Source organism: Trachypithecus francoisi, unplaced genomic scaffold (genome assembly GCF_009764315.1).
Source record: "Trachypithecus francoisi isolate TF-2019V2 unplaced genomic scaffold, Tfra_2.0 Lachesis_group17, whole genome shotgun sequence".
NCBI lineage: Eukaryota > Metazoa > Chordata > Mammalia > Primates > Cercopithecidae > Trachypithecus > Trachypithecus francoisi.
Window position 1 is genome coordinate 65,814,703 of NW_022681462.1, and position 14,775 is coordinate 65,829,477.

Below are 14,775 nucleotides of genomic sequence, written 5' to 3' on the forward strand. Positions count from 1 at the left end.
GGTCTATCTCCTTCCCATAGGTGGGAATGATGTGGCACTTTGTCCACCTCAGGGGGTAGCCTTGGCTGGGATTCATGAAGAGATAAACAGAGAAACATAAACGTTCTTCACACAGACCTCAAAGGGGTCCTTTAAGGTCAGGGTCCCTGGGACATCCTCACTCTTGTGGATGATGCAGGGGAGGTGGCAGGTGTGAGTGGATCATTGCTCCTGTAGGTTTAGGGCAATGCATGGGTGTGCTCCTTCCTGGGTGGAGGGAAAGGAACACAGGCTTTTGGGGGCAACAGCCTAGGCTTGGATCCCTGCTCTTCACCTTTCTGGGCCATCACCCACCTCTCAGAGTTGCCGTAAGGATTAAATGAGAAAGTGCACAGAAAGTCACGCAGGCCTGCCCTGCAGCCAGCTACAGCCCCGCCCCTCTTCCTAGTGAACTGAGTAGTCTCATGCTCAGAGTCCAAGTCTCCTTTCCTGGCTCTGCCCTCAGGAGCAGGGGCAACCAAGTCTTAGATGCTCCAGGCTCCAGAAGCCTCGGAGTGAAAGCAAGAAGCTGTTGTCATGGATGGGGGGTGGGTGGGCACATTATCCTAAGGCCTCCTAATCCCATTTTCTGCTTTCATGTTAATCCTCTTCCTCCTTCTGTCAACCACACACTGAACTCCCAGGGCACTGACCCAGAGAGCCGGGCCCCACCTCCCCCAGTTGAAGGCCCTATTCCCTATGGCAGGAGGGCGGGGCGGGGCAGAGGAGGTGCTGCAGAGCCAAGGGGTGGGCACTCCAGCTCTTGATCCTCCGCAGTTGACCTGGATGTTCTTCCAGGCCAGGCCATGCCATGGATAACACTGAGGGCTCAGCTCGCTAGTAAATAGTAACAATGACAGCATCAGCCAGCATTTCCTAAGCATGTACTGTTTGCTGACCCTGGCTAAGGCAGGATTTTACTCAGTTTCTGTAAGGCTGCTGTGAAGCAGAATATTCATCTGAAATTTGCAGATGGGGAAATGGAGGCTTAGGGAGGTTGTCACGAACCAGATCACACTGAGCAAAAAACAGAACCGTCCAGGACTCCTGCCCAGCTCTGGCTGGCTCCAGAGCCTCACAGGGAACCACTAGGTCACACTGCCCTCCTGCATTGCTTCCTCAATTCAGGAACGCAACTGGGGGATCCTTTCCCAATCCCCACCCTTGCCTTCCCTCCTCTGGCAACTGTCACCTGAGGCTTCCGTTGGGTGAATGTATTTTTTCCGTTCACTGCACCTGGGTATCGCTAGCATTGCCATGGAGTAGGAAGAACACGGGCTTGGTGGGAGGAATGGGAGGTGGTGTGTGTTTCTGGCTGAAACAGGTGGCTCCCTGTGAAAGGTTGTCCGGGAGACGAATGATTTTGCTTCAGGCTTTCCTTTACCTCCCCTTTCTTTCTGGCACTCCATCCTTTCTCCATTCCCAGTTGTAAATGCCCTTCTCTTGACTCTGCAGGACTGAATCAGGCCATTTTGCCCCCAGAAATAGGTTTTGGGACAAGGCTCACTCACTAAGGAAGAAGCCGTCCACCATCCCCTTCAGCCACTGTATGTGAGTCTTTCTAAAAAGATGTTATGACTTGCAGGACCTCCATTTCCATTTGTTACACACTCACAGGAAGGAGGCGCTTCCCTAACTCTAACTCACACTCTTCCTGCTGCAACGGGTCCCTTCTCAGACGCAGCACTTAGTACTACCGGCCAGAGCGCAGGCTTGGAGGGAGGCTGGATTAGAATGCTCGCTCAAACACTTAGCAGCTGTTACCTGGGCTTCAGTTTTCAGGGCTATAAAATTGGAATAATTTTGTACCTTGCTGAGGCCAGAGCCTGGCCCTCTGGAAGTATTATTTCCCTCTGCCCTCTCCAGGGGCTGGTGAATCCCTCATCTAGAAATCTCTCAAAGCCGGGAAGGCAGTGCTTGGTTCACTTTGGTCTTTTTCCCCAGAGTCCTGTGGTTCCTGGGCCCTGCAGGCCTCTCTGCTTATACTGGGTCCTTGGTCTCTCTGGACTATGCAACCCTCACACAATTCCTGGCCCAGTCCCCTCCCCTCAGGTTCTCATCACTTCTGGTCCTGCCTTGTGCCTCCTTGGTGGATGTGGTTTCTCTGGCCCTCAGAGCCCCATAGGCCATATGACAGTTGGAGGGTAATAGAGGATTGTGTAAAGTCCAGTACTGGATCACATGGGGTGGGCTACGCATGTTGCATGGAGTGAGTTCAGCTAGGGAAAGAGGTCCCAGGGCGATGGAAGCTGAGGTCCTCCTTCAAGGGATAAGGATAGTCTAAGGGTGGTGAGCATGGCAGGATTTGGCTGCATTGTCATGGTGTGAGGCTTTGTGGAGGCTCTGCCTTTCCCCTCCACCCACAATCACCAAGCCCAATACCAGAGGCAAGATGTGGGGTGTGTGGGCTGGGGATGGCAGTGGCAAGCTGCCACCCTGAGGGTCAGAGTGGCGACTGTGACGAGGGCTCCAGAGCTAATACGGCTCTCAATCACCTCGAACTACAGGGACATCTTGTTATGTGAGAAATTACACCAACCACATCTGTTGAGAAGAAATCAGATTAAAGTTTGGTTATTCTTTTTAAAGCCTCCAAAGGTTTGTGTCCATCCAGAATATTCTAGAAGTAGAATGGTGTATAGGAGAGAAGATGTGGGTTTCAAGTCAGAAGCCCTGCGTTCATGGCGGCGCTCTCTAGCCTCCATGTGATCCCGAACCCGCAGGTCCTTGTTTTTGCTCTGGGCTTCGATACAGACTGGCTAGACCTTCCCTCCTAAAATCGACAAAATGGAAGCTGGTCTTTCCACAGACCCTCCTTTCTTCTGACTGTTCATATATTTCATGTTCAGAGAAAGACTCAGAGAAGCTTAGTGCCTGTGACGTTGTGGTGGGCCCAGGCCAGGTCCAACCCTGTGCAGAGGTAAAGCTGACCCACCTGCAGGCTGTTCGGGTACCCCGGGTGACCCCTTCATGGCTGACATCCCACCATGAGGACATTACTCCACTGGGTTAGGGCTTCGTACTTAAGAAGCTCATCTGTAAAAATGAGAACTTCCTTGGGGGAAAAGGGAGTCCCCATGTCTTATTTGGGGACATGATGTGGAGGGCCCAGTGGGAGGTGGGCACCATGGGTGGGAGCAGAGCCTGAAAACACTTTGTGATGACTTCAGGGTTTGCTGCTGAGATTTCACTCATCTTCCCCTGTGACACACGCATCCCCACAAACATATACCAAGGACATAACTGAGGACCAAGAAGTCACAACCTAAGAAACTGTCGCTGGGGAACAGTTTGCTGTGAAACATCATTTTATTAACTAATTTTATTTTATTTTTTTTTTACAAAAATAAACAATTTAATGAACAAGAAGTACAAAAGATTCTGGATATTCAAACTCCAGGAAGGGGGAGAGCCTGGTTTTGGCTGCTTTGCGGCTTTCACTGAAAGCAAATGAGGCAGAAAGGCCCGGGCCCCACCCCCACCCCAGGTCCTGGCTCAAACCGCACCTGCTCCCCTCCGACCCCAGTCTTGGCTCATGCTGAGGTGTGCACCTCTGCCCCTGACCCCTGGGCTGGCCTGGGAGTGCCTGCCCCCTGTTGGGAGGTCAGAGATAGCCTCCCCAGGTACAGAATCACCCACATCCTGGAGCTTCCCCCGCCAAGTCTCCTGTCCAGACCTAAGCTGAGAGAACACTCAGCGATGGATTGTCCCCACGCAGCCCCCCGCCTGCCGTGGCAAGTACAGCAGCAGCAGCAGCAGCAGCAGGGGCTTTAGCTACATTCTCACACTACTGAACACAGTGATGGGGCTGCTCACAGAACTGTCCCAGGGAGGGACACAGCCCCTATTGGGGAGACTAGCCTGAGCTTGCTTGCAGCCCAGAGGGTTGGAGAGGCAGTCATCCCCCCAAGATTCCTGGACTAGGAGCCAGCAGTCCCATAGCTAGGCTGGTAAACTCACATTTTAACATTTGGCATTATTGCACGTTTGTCCTGGTCACATCGGTCTGTCTGGGATGTCAGCTTTGTCTGCAGGGGTTCCCAGGTGACATGCAGCGCTGCCAGTGCAAGTCACTCCCTCCACAGGCAAGCCCCACTGCTGAGGATAGTCAGCTGGTCAGCCGAGTCCTCAGACAGGTCAGCCTGAGGCCTTCACATATGTAGTCTTGTTGGGATCAGGGACCACTTGGCTCCATCCAGTCTTGAAAAAGACCAGCTGCCGACCTGGGGGGCAGAGGTGAGAGGTAACAGGGCTGGATGTTTCTCTTCCTGGATGCAGGGCCATTCTCCCTAATTTGACTGCCTTGAAGACATGTATACCTCTCTCTCATCATCTCAGCACCCCCCTTGACTTACGATGGGCCACCACTATCTATCAACCTCCAAAGAGGTCCTGCCATCTCCCTTGGAAGGGCTTCTCCCACTGGCTCACCTGTCCAGGTGGTCTGGTTGGTGACCACAAAGGCCCGACACTGGGCATGGCTCTCACAGACGTCCACAGCCTCAGCCAGGTTGAACACTGAAAGGAGGCAGCTCCCATGGTGGTAGGATGGCCAGCAGCGATAGTCCTCCTGGGGGATGGTGCTGTCTGGGATGCGCTGGTACTCTGTGGGTTGGGGATGGAGTAAAATGAGAACTCTGTATGCCCAGGTTTGAGTGCCCAGGGATGTGTCACTTTCTGAAAAGGGCAGCAAGACTCATTGCCTATGTTAAAGCTAAAGTCCAGCCCAACCCTCTAGCATGGAGATGAAGGCAGCTACCACTGTTGAAACTGGGCTGATTCATCCAAAAAGACAAAGGACAGACTTGGTTTTCAGGAGATACATATCTCCCAAATCTAAGGGCACATAGCTGGGTCAGGCAGTACAAGATAGCAGGCACATGCAAGGTGGACAGACATATACAGGGACCCATGGAGTCCCAGCTGTCTAGGTGAATTGCTGAGGTCAGGACATTTTAGACAGTTAGAGCCAGGCTTCTCAAACTTCAATCCCACCAAGGACTCTTGTTAAAATGCAGATTCTTCTTCTTCTTATTATTTTTGATGGAGTCTCACTCTGTTGCCCAGACTAGAGTGCAGTGACACAATCATAGCTCACTGCAGCCTTGAAATCCTGGGCTCAAGGGATCCTCCCATCTCAGCCTCCTGAAGTGCTGGGATTACAGGTGTGAGCCACCATGAGATTCTGATTCATGAGGTCTGGGGTGGAACTGAGAATCTGCACTTCTAACCAGCATCCAGTGTGGCCTGCAAGGGTTCAGAGCAACCTTCATTCACATTTTCTCCTGGCCTTGGGGAGAGAAGTTAGGCAAGTTCTTCAGAAGGGCCTGGGATGGAAGGGAGTCAGGGGTTTTTGAAGTTAAGAGGCATGCAAATGGACTGAAATGCAAAAAATCCACAGCAAGAGTGGGGAGGGGGCTGGAGGGAAAAGCTGAGATCTCATTCTACAGAGAGAGCCTCAGAAGCTCTGAAAACTCGCTGGGCGCGGTGGCTCAAGCCTGTAATCCCAGCACTTTGGGAGGCTGAGACGGGCGGATCACGAGGTCAGGAGATGGAGACCATCCTGGCTAACACGGTGAAACCCCGTCTCTACTAAAAATACAAAAAAACTAGCCGGGCGAGGTGGCGGGCGCCTGTAGTCTCAGCTACTCGGGAGGCTGAGGCAGGAGAATGGCGTAAACCCGGGAGGCGGAGCTTGCAGTGAGCTGAGATTCGGCCACTGCACTCAAGCCCGGGCGACAGAGCAAGACTCCGTCTCAAAAAAAAAAAAAAAAAAAAAGAAGCTCTGAAAACTCACAATCCAGTGAGCTGCTCGGCTGCTGGCCTCTTGTTTGCTCCTGTCTTTCCCACTGCCTGGAGAGCCCCAGCTCTGGGCTGATAATGCAGAAGCCCTGGGCCTCTGGCCACCCCGCCCTCCTGCCTCCTTCTACCAGGGACTAGACCAAAGTCCAGGGCTGACTGTGATTTACAGCCCCATAAACGGCATCCTCAGGGACAGAGCCAGCCATTGTTCACCTCGTTAAACTTTATTTACAAGGCTAACAGGGCTCCCCTACCCCTAAGACTAGCCAGAGCTCCTTGAATATGGAGGCTGCTCACCCCTCAACCCCTGCTAACCCCAGCTAAACCCCAGGGCTTCAGCAGAAGGACCACAGCCTGAAACCAGTGGCCAGAATTCTCCCCCTGGCCTTGGGGCTTCCTGGTTGGTTTCAGTGTGTGCCTCCCCTAACATCCAGTGCCCTTCTAGCCCCGGGAGATTAGAGGAAGGAAAGGGAAGCAAACATATACTGTGTTCCAGCCGTGTCATAGGAACTGCACTAATTGCTTTCACCCATTTCACCTGACATTTAATTCCCATAAGAATTTGGTGAGGTGGGTAATGGTGAACCCAATTCACAGATGAGGAAAGTGAGGTTCAAGGGGTAACTTGCTCAAAGTCACAGAGCCAGTACATGACAGGGTTTGGAGCCATCCAGAGTAGGGTGTCAGTGTCCACCCCCAGGTTGAAGGCAGAATTATAGTTGCTGTAGCTCAGCTAGAGATGGAACCTCAGATTACTCCATGTCAGCCCCTCCACGATTCTATGTGAGCCCCTAGAGTGGCCTTTGGAGACAAGGGTAACCAGAGAAAGGGTTATAGAGAAATAGGCCACTTAGCCTAATTGGGCAGGGTCATTCACCCTCCCACCTGTTTCTCACTTCCCTGTGGATCAGGTTGGGGTCACTCACCAGTACTGCTGCTTGCCGTGGAGTTCTGCAGATACTGCCCACTCCGATACAGGTGCAGCACCTTCTCCAGCTGGGCCAGGGTCTCATCCACCCCCCAGACGAGCTCTCCTGCAGAGTGCAGTGTGGCTAAGACAGGAGGCCTGGGGCTCCCACTCCTCCCTGAAGTCAGCAGCCAGCTGCTCCCTGCTCTGCCTTCAGAGCCTGTGCCCCAGTGAACAGAGGGTTGGGGAGTGGGGAGGTTGCAGCAGAATGCCACCTTAGGAAGTGATGGTTTCTGGACCCCCTGCTGCCCTGGGTTATTTTTCTCCCCACTTTTGCTGGGGGTGGGGAGTGCAGGGGGAAGGTGCCTGGAAGCAGATGGGCCCTGGAGAGCTCACCTGTGGCGTTGACAATGCTGTCCAGCAGAGGACGCAGTGAATGCGGGGCACTGTGAGGCAGGAGGTATGTGAAGAAAAACCTGTGGCAGAGAGAAAGCAGTGGCTCAGGGATCCAGCCTTTGGAGACACATCCTTCCTCTATTCCAACCTGGGGTAAACGCTAACCTGGCCAGGGACCTGGATCCCTCAGGCTTAGCAACCAGGCAGGCTGCTGTGAAGTCTACTCAGCCTTGGGGGAGGGGGCTGGGCGCATGCTAAGACCACCTAACTTCACACTAACCGAAACCAGGGGCCTGCTTCCCATCCCTTCCCAGGACTTGCCCACCTCCCAGCCCCACATCATCCCCTGACTGACCCCCGGTGTCAGAGCGGCCCTATGGCTGGGGCCCAGTGAGGAATTTCCCAGAGCACAAGGCCCGGGTAGGAAGGGAAAAGTGCCAGTTCCACCAGCCCTAGGCTCCGAGTCCAACACTATTTTAAGAAGCTTCCAGCTGCCACCCCCTAACACAGATTCTCCTTGGAGCTATTTTTAGCCTCCCCATCAGAAGCCTGAAGGTTCCCTTCTGGACAGGGTAGAAGCCTTCCCTCACTCTGGTCAAGGCTGAGTCTCCCTGCCCAGCTGGCCTCCACGTTGGCTCTCTTCCTGCCATGCCCTCCTGGCCCATTCTCCTTCGATGGAGTTCCTGAATCGGGGGTGGAGGTCACCTGTAGGCATTATAGAGGTTCCGCTTCTCGTTCATGCCGTCGCACCAGCCGTGGGCTGAGCAGGGCAGGGTGAAATTCCTGGCCGGAAACTCGAGTATGCAGTCAGCACTGCCTGCACACGGCGTCTCCTCCACACGTGCGTCATCCAGGTCCGTCACTTTGAGCTCCCCATCCACCAGCACAAACTGTCGAGGGCGGAAGTCTAGCAGAGTGACCGAGCCCAGTGGGGAGTGGGCCAGGTGGTGGAGGAGGCGGCCCAGGCTCAGGCAGATCTGAGGGGCAGAAGAAAAGACTGCTCACTGCTTCTCTCCTGGGTGGGGGTCTGTGGGACTCGAGGGCGCCCTCCTTGTGGAATCTGAACTTTGCTTGTGGGGGTTGGCACTTCTCTTCTGTAGGTCCCAGTGCTCCACAAAGGCCAAGGTCAGCAGCCTTAGAGAGGAGGCCAGTGATTTCCTATTAACTCTCAGCTGGCCTGACCCTGCAAATGATATGGAGTGGGTGGGAAACGGCAGCAGCGAGGGTCTAGGGATAATGCGTCTCTTCCCTGAAGTTGCATCCTGAATGTAGTTTTAGTTCAGTGTATGGAAATAGCGGGAGGGTCAAGATGGTATTAAGGTCTTTCCTAGTTCTAGGACACTGGCCCTCCCACAGTCAGGCTGAGTGTGAGTGTGTGAGTGCTCCCCTCTTTAAGGTGCCAGCCCCCACAAGCTGGTGTGTACATGGGCACAAGGAGGGGTGAGGAGGGCAAGAGCACAGAATGTCGGGATCCTCTACGTCTTCCTTCTTTTTGAACACTTTGGCCGGTGGCTGAGTCAGCCTGTGTGCCTTCTTCCCCTCCCTCTCCCTGGGTGGAGGAGGAGTGGGAGCTGCTCTGGAGGGCTGGCCTTCTAAGGGAGAACCATCCTAGCAAGGAGCCCAGGGCCCAAGCCCTCCTCTAAGCTCACTCGGAATCGATCCTCCCAGGAAGTTTGCAGCAGCTGGATCATTTCTACAGGGGCGCCCAGCTCCGTGATGGTGGTCAGAGTGTCTGGGATGTCCTCGCTGTCCTGGTAGCAGTAGCCATAGAGCTGGGGAAAGCCGAGGGCAGGTCATTAGGTCACAGGGTGGGGGTGGGGACAGGGAAGGGCTGGACTGTCAGGTTCCCCCTTTCTCTCCCCCAACCATCCCTAGGCCTTTGCTTCAGCTCAGGCCAGAAGAGAATGCAGTGTTGCCTGGGAAGCATGCCCTCTCTTCCCTACAGTCAGACTTCCTACTCATCATGCCAGCCCTTCACCCCTTCCGACTCAGGTAAATGGGCAGGTCTGGCCACTGGAAGTTAACCACGTGCCAGGCACCCTGCTAAATTGCTCTATGTGCATAACTCAATTCTTATAACGGGCACAGTAGGTACTATTATTATCTCCAACTTCAGGTGAGGAGGCTGACTCAGAGAGGTTAAGTTGCTTGCATAAGGTGGCACAGCCGATCAGTGCAGGAGCTAAGATGTGAATTTGTGCCACTCAGATTCTACAATCTGTTTTCCTTCCTTCCTTCCTTCCTTCCTTCCTTCCTTCCTTCTTTCTTTCTTTCTTTTTCTTTTTTTGAGAGAGCCTCGCTCTGTTGCCCAGGCTGGAGTGCAGTGGGATGATCTCAGCTCTGCTCCACCTCCTGGGTTCAATCAGTTCTCTTGCCTCAGCCTCCCGAGTAGCTGGGATTACAGGCACTTGCCACTATGCCCAGCTAACTTTTGTATTTTTAGTAGAGACAGGGTTTCACCATGTTGGCCAGGCTGGTCTCAAACTCCTGACCTCAAGTGATCTGCCTGCCTTGGCCTCCCAAAGTGCTGGGATTACAGGCGTGAACCACTGTGCCCGGCCACAATCTGTTTTTTCTAAGAATGCTGTTTGCTAATACACAAGCCAGCATACGGTTGGGCGTTATCCCTCCTCCCCTCCTCCAATCTGTATCCCTCACCATTTCTACCTTCTGGCAGCTTCAATTTTCTCTGTGTGGGTCTTGAGGGAGGAAAAACAAGTTCCCTCAGATTGGTAACAAGTGTTGATAAGAACAAGGTACCTAAGGGCACATGCCGGGGTGTGTTTTGCATATGAGTGATGTGTATCAGTGGGGTTGGTAGTGAGTGATGATTCCTCCTGGAAGATCAGTTCTTTTGGGGTTACCCTCACAGGGAACTGCCCACTCTATATCATGCGGGGAGAAGCTCTGCACTGCCCAGGGACTTCTGGGAAGCACAGTCTGACTGTCACTACCACCTAAACAGCATCCTCAGGCTTTTCCCTGGCTCTTCCAGCATACTCCACAGCAGCCAGGGGCTCGTATAGTGCTCAAAACAACCAGCACCCTGTGGGGTAGAAACACAAAGGCCGAGTTGTCCAGGCCCGACTGGGGGAGAGGAGAACTATGCAGTGGAGGGGTGGGGATGCTAAGCCCATGGCCTGGATATCCCTGTGCACTGTCACCCTCATATCATCGTTCACACCCTCCCCAGAGCCACTCTAGGTCCTCACAAGTCCTCTTCCCACCCCAGGAGTGCCCCCTCAGCTCTCCGTCATCCTGCTGGCATGGGGGAAGGCCTCACTCTCGGGCTGTGACTTGGGGGGCCAGGGCAGCTCCAGGCACCCTCTTCTCTCTCCACCCCCTTCCCATCAGTCCAGGGAGGCCCCAGATCCTGGTGGGGTGGGGGGAAGGTAAGGGGAACAGCCCTGGGGCCTGGTTCTCATTTTCTTGCCCAGAGTCTGAGCCTTTGTGGGAAACTTCTGAAGGTTATTAAACACCCGGAGGTCGTTAAATGCGCTGTTAACGAGGTATTAATCAACACCCCTCAGGAAAAAATAAAAAGACACCATTAACCCCCCCAGGAAGCGTGAGGCTGAGCATTTTAGTCACATCTTTTGTTCAGCTGGGAGAAGAAATATACTTTAGCAGGGCTAGAATCTGGGCCCAGGCAGGCCTGGGGGCCCCAGGATGACAGGGGAGAGGTGGGGAGAGATTGAGGGGAGGGAAGACCCCCCTGCCCTTTGGCCCTGGGCTATAGAGGAGTCAGTCACATGAGGGAGTGTGTGTGCGTGTGTCAGGGGTGGGATGGGGAGGGGTCAAAGAAGATGGATGGAAAGATCTCGCCCAGGCAATCCGCATGACCAGAGAAAGCTCTAGGAGGTGCAGAGTGGGGCCTGCTAGGCTGGGCATTTTCTATTAGAATCCACAGCACCAACTCTGCGCTGCTCAGAGAGGAAGGGTGGTGGGCCTGCACCACTAGGAACTCTAGAAATGTTCTCTGACTCCTCCCCAGTTCAGCAAACAGTCAAATGGTTTTGAAATTTTAAATGACTCAGAGGTATTAAAGCAGCATTATTTCTAGTTCCCTGTACACCTGCCTTGAAGCCTCCTGGGCAGGAAGACCCCACTGTAGGCTTCCCTGCCAGCAAAGACAGCCAGTTGAGGAAGCAAGAGCGACATGGGCCTGGGGGTCAGAAGATGAATGGGGGAGAGCCACCCTCAAAGCAGTCCCTAAACTCACACTAAAGGGCCCCCCACTTTTCACTTTTCCTGGGTAGAAAGGACCTGTGACCCTCTCTCCCTTAGCAACCCTGTGCCCTGGGGCCACTAACTCTCGTCTGGGACTCTACAATAAAGAGTCACACAGCCAACCCCAGACAACCCTGGTCTTGGTTTGGTGAGGGAAGGGTGAAAACTATTCTGTTGTAATTTGTTCTTTGGTGCCTTCAGAATTGGGATGGGGGCCTGACATTTCAGAGGAGGACCATCCTGTGATAGATGCATGGGGCATTAGCTGAATGCCTGTCAGGAAGTTTGGGCTGGCAGGAAGAGTGAGGCAGAAGTTTCTTAAAAGATAGGAAAGCACATCAAACATCAAACTCGTCTGAAGGGAGAGGGGTCTTGAGTCAAGCAACTAAGACTTTATGTCCTGCTAAGTCACTCAAGATCTCTCCACTCCCTCAGGATCTGGCTGACACCCTAGAGTTTCCAAAAAGTTCCCAAGAGTCCCTGGGAAGCAAAGAGTACAAGATCCTCCCAGTCAGAATGGCCACGTAACCAGGGGCTCACTCCCTGAAGCTGCAGACAGACACAGTGTGAGCTGTGCAGCCAGGCTTCACTACACGCAACTGTTGGTTCTGCCCGAGCTCCCGAGATCAGCTTGGGGCCCAGGGCCCGGTCACAACTGTCTGACCAGGGTGGGGGGATACAATGGAGGAGGGTGAGACTGGGAGCCAACAGGAGTATAAACAGCTTTTCGGCCAATCTCTCCTACTCTACGATGCCCACCCATCTCCCTCCAGGGCTGGGGCGCCATCTCACTCCTGAGGAAAGGAGAGAGGGACTCCTGGGTTTCCGGTCATTTCTGCTGGGTGCAGAAAGGTTAGTTTGAGTGGGCTGGGAGGTGGAAGGTGTGTGCAAGGTTCATCCGTTGGGGAGGCTGCACACACCCCATGTTCACCAGGCCGACAGCGGTCAGGGATTCCCCTCTCAGTTTGCTCAGACATGTGCAAAGGGAATAGTCTGTCTAATCTTAGGATGGAGGGAGACCTGAAAGAGAGGACGTAGTGTAAGGGCAGTGCTAGGACTGCGAGAGGCCCACTCTAAGTCTAGCTTGAGGGCACAAGGTGGGGGTTTCAGCTCTCCCATGTGTCTCCAGCGAACAGGCGAGGCAGAGTCCCATTGAGTAGGAACCTGGGCATTTGGCCTTCTCAACCTTCCAGCCTCTTGGCTATCTATATACACTCAGACAGTGTGACATTTAGATCCCCAGGCCGCCAGTCTGTCCACTGAGCTGAGACCTTGAGGCTTCTCCAGGGACTCAAGGACCCGCTTTAAGGTCTGGGGAACCCTTGGTTCACTTCTGGGAAGGGCTGTGTTCCCTTTTTCTAGCCTGCTCCCCAGCCCCCTTGCAGTGTCTTCTGGGGTAGCGCTGGGGGTGGGTGGGTGGGGAGACTCTATGGGAATCAAGCCTGACACATGGTCTCTTTCCAGCCCTTCCCAACCCCGTTGCTGGCCCGTTTCATTTTGAAAACCAGACAAATCACTGGAAGTTGAGAGAAGTTCCATCAAGAAGGGGAACTTTATCACACAGTTGTAATTCTGACTCAAGTGTCTTGGCTTAGGGTCATTTTGGCTTGGGGTAATATCCCTGGTGTTCAACCTCCTAAGTCCAGCCCAAAGTACAGTCCTAAGCCCTAATGGACTGCCCCACCCCTGAGTTTTGGGAGCCTCTGTCCTGGTCTGTCTTTAAGAGGTGTGTGGAAGCGGAGAAGCCCAGGAGTTCTTCGGTAAAGGGACGCCCACCCAGACGCGAGAAGCAGAGTGGTGCAGTGGGAAGCGCCATGGTCCGGCTTCTGCGTCTAGCTTAGCCTGGGCGCAGTCACTGGCACTCCAGATCAAGGGTTTATCTTCCAGCCAGGTTGACAAGGTCTATGGGCACTCCCAGCCAACACCGTCACCCCCGCGTCCCCACCCTCGTACCTGCAGCACGTTGGGGTGCCGCAGCCGCTCCAGCAGCACCATCTCCTTAAGCAGCTTGTGGGCCGCGAGCCGATAGCAGCCCCTCCGTACCCCGAACTCGCGCACGCAGCTGCCCAGATCGTGGCCGCTGAAGTCCACCGCCTTGAGCGCCACCGCGGCGCCGCCGGGCAGGCGGACCCGGTACACGGCCTTGGTGTAGCCTGAGCCCACGTACTGCGCGCCGGACACGTTGCGAAGCGCGGCGCAGCCCAGGCGCGGGCCCGGGCCGGGGGAGCCTGGGCCGGGAGCCGGGGGCCAGCCTGGGGCGCCGTCGGGCAGGGGCCGGGCCCAAGGGGGCCGGGGGCGCTGCAGGCCGGGCCCGCCCGGAGCCAGGTCCATCAGGCGCCGCCGCTCCGGCCGGCCCGCCCCGGGCCCGGGGCCCCCGCGGGAATAGCGCTGCACCTCCTCGTAGCGCGCCTGGATCTGCCGGGCCAGCTCCCCGCGGCCCCCGCGACGGCCCGGGCCCGGGGCCGGCGAAGGCTCAGAGGACTGGCCTGGCCTCGGAGGCTCCGAGCCCGGAGCGAAGAGCACGTTGAGGACGGAGCCCAGCAGGAAGGAGGCGCAGAAACCCGCGGCCACTGCCGCCCGCCGGCGCCGCATCGCTCCCCTCCCCCCGGCCGGCCGGCCCCGCGCGGCTCCCCGGCCCCGGGCGGCTCAGGCTCCGAGGCGGCTCCGCTCTGCGCCCCGCTGGCCCCCTGCCCAGCCCACGCGCATGGCCCCGGCGGCCCGGACCCCGGCCCCTCGCGGGCGACACATCGGCCTGACACTTGCCTCCCTGCCGCCCTGCCCCCCGCCGCTTATAAGGCCCGGAGCCGCCCCCACCCCGCCCCGCCCCCGCCCCTGCCACTCCGCCTCCGCCTCCCAGCTCCCGGCCCGAGCCTGTCCTCGGCACCGCCCCCTCCGGCCGCCCGGCCCGGCCTTCCCCGCTGACTGACAGCGGGACCTCCTCCCGCGGCCGTCCGGGCCTGGGAAGCGGCGCGGAGGCGGCTCCGGCCCTGCCCAGCCCGCTGTCCCCCAAGCTCCGTCTAGGGCGCGGGGGAAGGGGCGGCGGCCAGGAGGCGCGCGGGGACTCCGCGCCCAACGCGAGGGCGGACAACGGGGACGGGGCGGCCGGATAACGGGATCGGGAGGTGGATAACGGAGCCGGCCGGGCGGAGTGGGAGGAAGATAAAGGGGCGAGGCCGGCGGGTAACGGGCTGGGGAGGGGACGGGCAGCTAAGTCCGGGGTGCGAAGATGCGAGTGATCTCAGCGCTCCCTCCTGGGACTGGAGGCCTCGGGGCAGTTTGGGCGCAGGGAAGGCGCGTGGACCCCGCCTCTCGCGGGTGGGGCTGGGGGTGGCGGCTCCTCGCTCAGCCCGGGATTCCGGGTTGGGGCGATGGTGAGGGGGAGGCGGCGCAGCCGGGCCAGCACCTGCGAGCGCGCGTGGGAT

At 56.3% G+C, this 14,775-nt stretch overlaps 1 protein-coding gene across 3 annotated transcripts; it reads right to left on the reverse strand.

The window, feature by feature from the left end:
• Window positions 1–3,300: 3,300 nt before the first annotated feature.
• PKDCC (protein kinase domain containing, cytoplasmic) lies at window positions 3,301–14,129 on the reverse strand. Of its 3 annotated transcripts, none has more exons than XM_033175902.1 (7): window positions 13,307–14,128; window positions 8,773–8,895; window positions 7,829–8,100; window positions 7,124–7,203; window positions 6,747–6,947; window positions 4,450–4,623; window positions 3,301–4,241 (listed from the first exon to the last, which is right to left on the reverse strand). In XM_033175902.1, the coding sequence occupies exons 1-7, from the start codon at window positions 13,943–13,945 to the stop codon at window positions 4,156–4,158; spliced, it is 1,575 nt and encodes a 524-aa protein (XP_033031793.1). In that variant the 5' UTR covers window positions 13,946–14,128; the 3' UTR covers window positions 3,301–4,155. The 3 variants fall into 3 exon arrangements, with proteins under 3 accessions (XP_033031793.1, XP_033031794.1, XP_033031795.1); XM_033175903.1 differs by having other exon boundaries at window positions 6,747–6,854; window positions 13,307–14,127; XM_033175904.1 differs by lacking the exons at window positions 3,301–4,241; window positions 4,450–4,623 and adding an exon at window positions 5,128–5,265 and having other exon boundaries at window positions 6,747–6,854; window positions 13,307–14,129.
• Window positions 14,130–14,775: the final 646 nt, after the last annotated feature.

Coding starts and splice junctions, on each gene's coding strand:
- PKDCC (XM_033175902.1), bottom strand. CDS start 13,945: ATGCGGCGCCGGCGGGCGGCAGTGGCCGCGGGTTTCTGCGCCTCCTTC. Junction 8,101..8,772: donor CCTGGGAGGATCGATTCCGA/GTGAGCTTAGAG, acceptor TCTGCCCCTCAG/ATCTGCCTGAGCCTGGGCCG. Junction 4,242..4,449: donor CAACCAGACCACCTGGACAG/GTGAGCCAGTGG, acceptor TCTGCCCCCCAG/GTCGGCAGCTGGTCTTTTTC.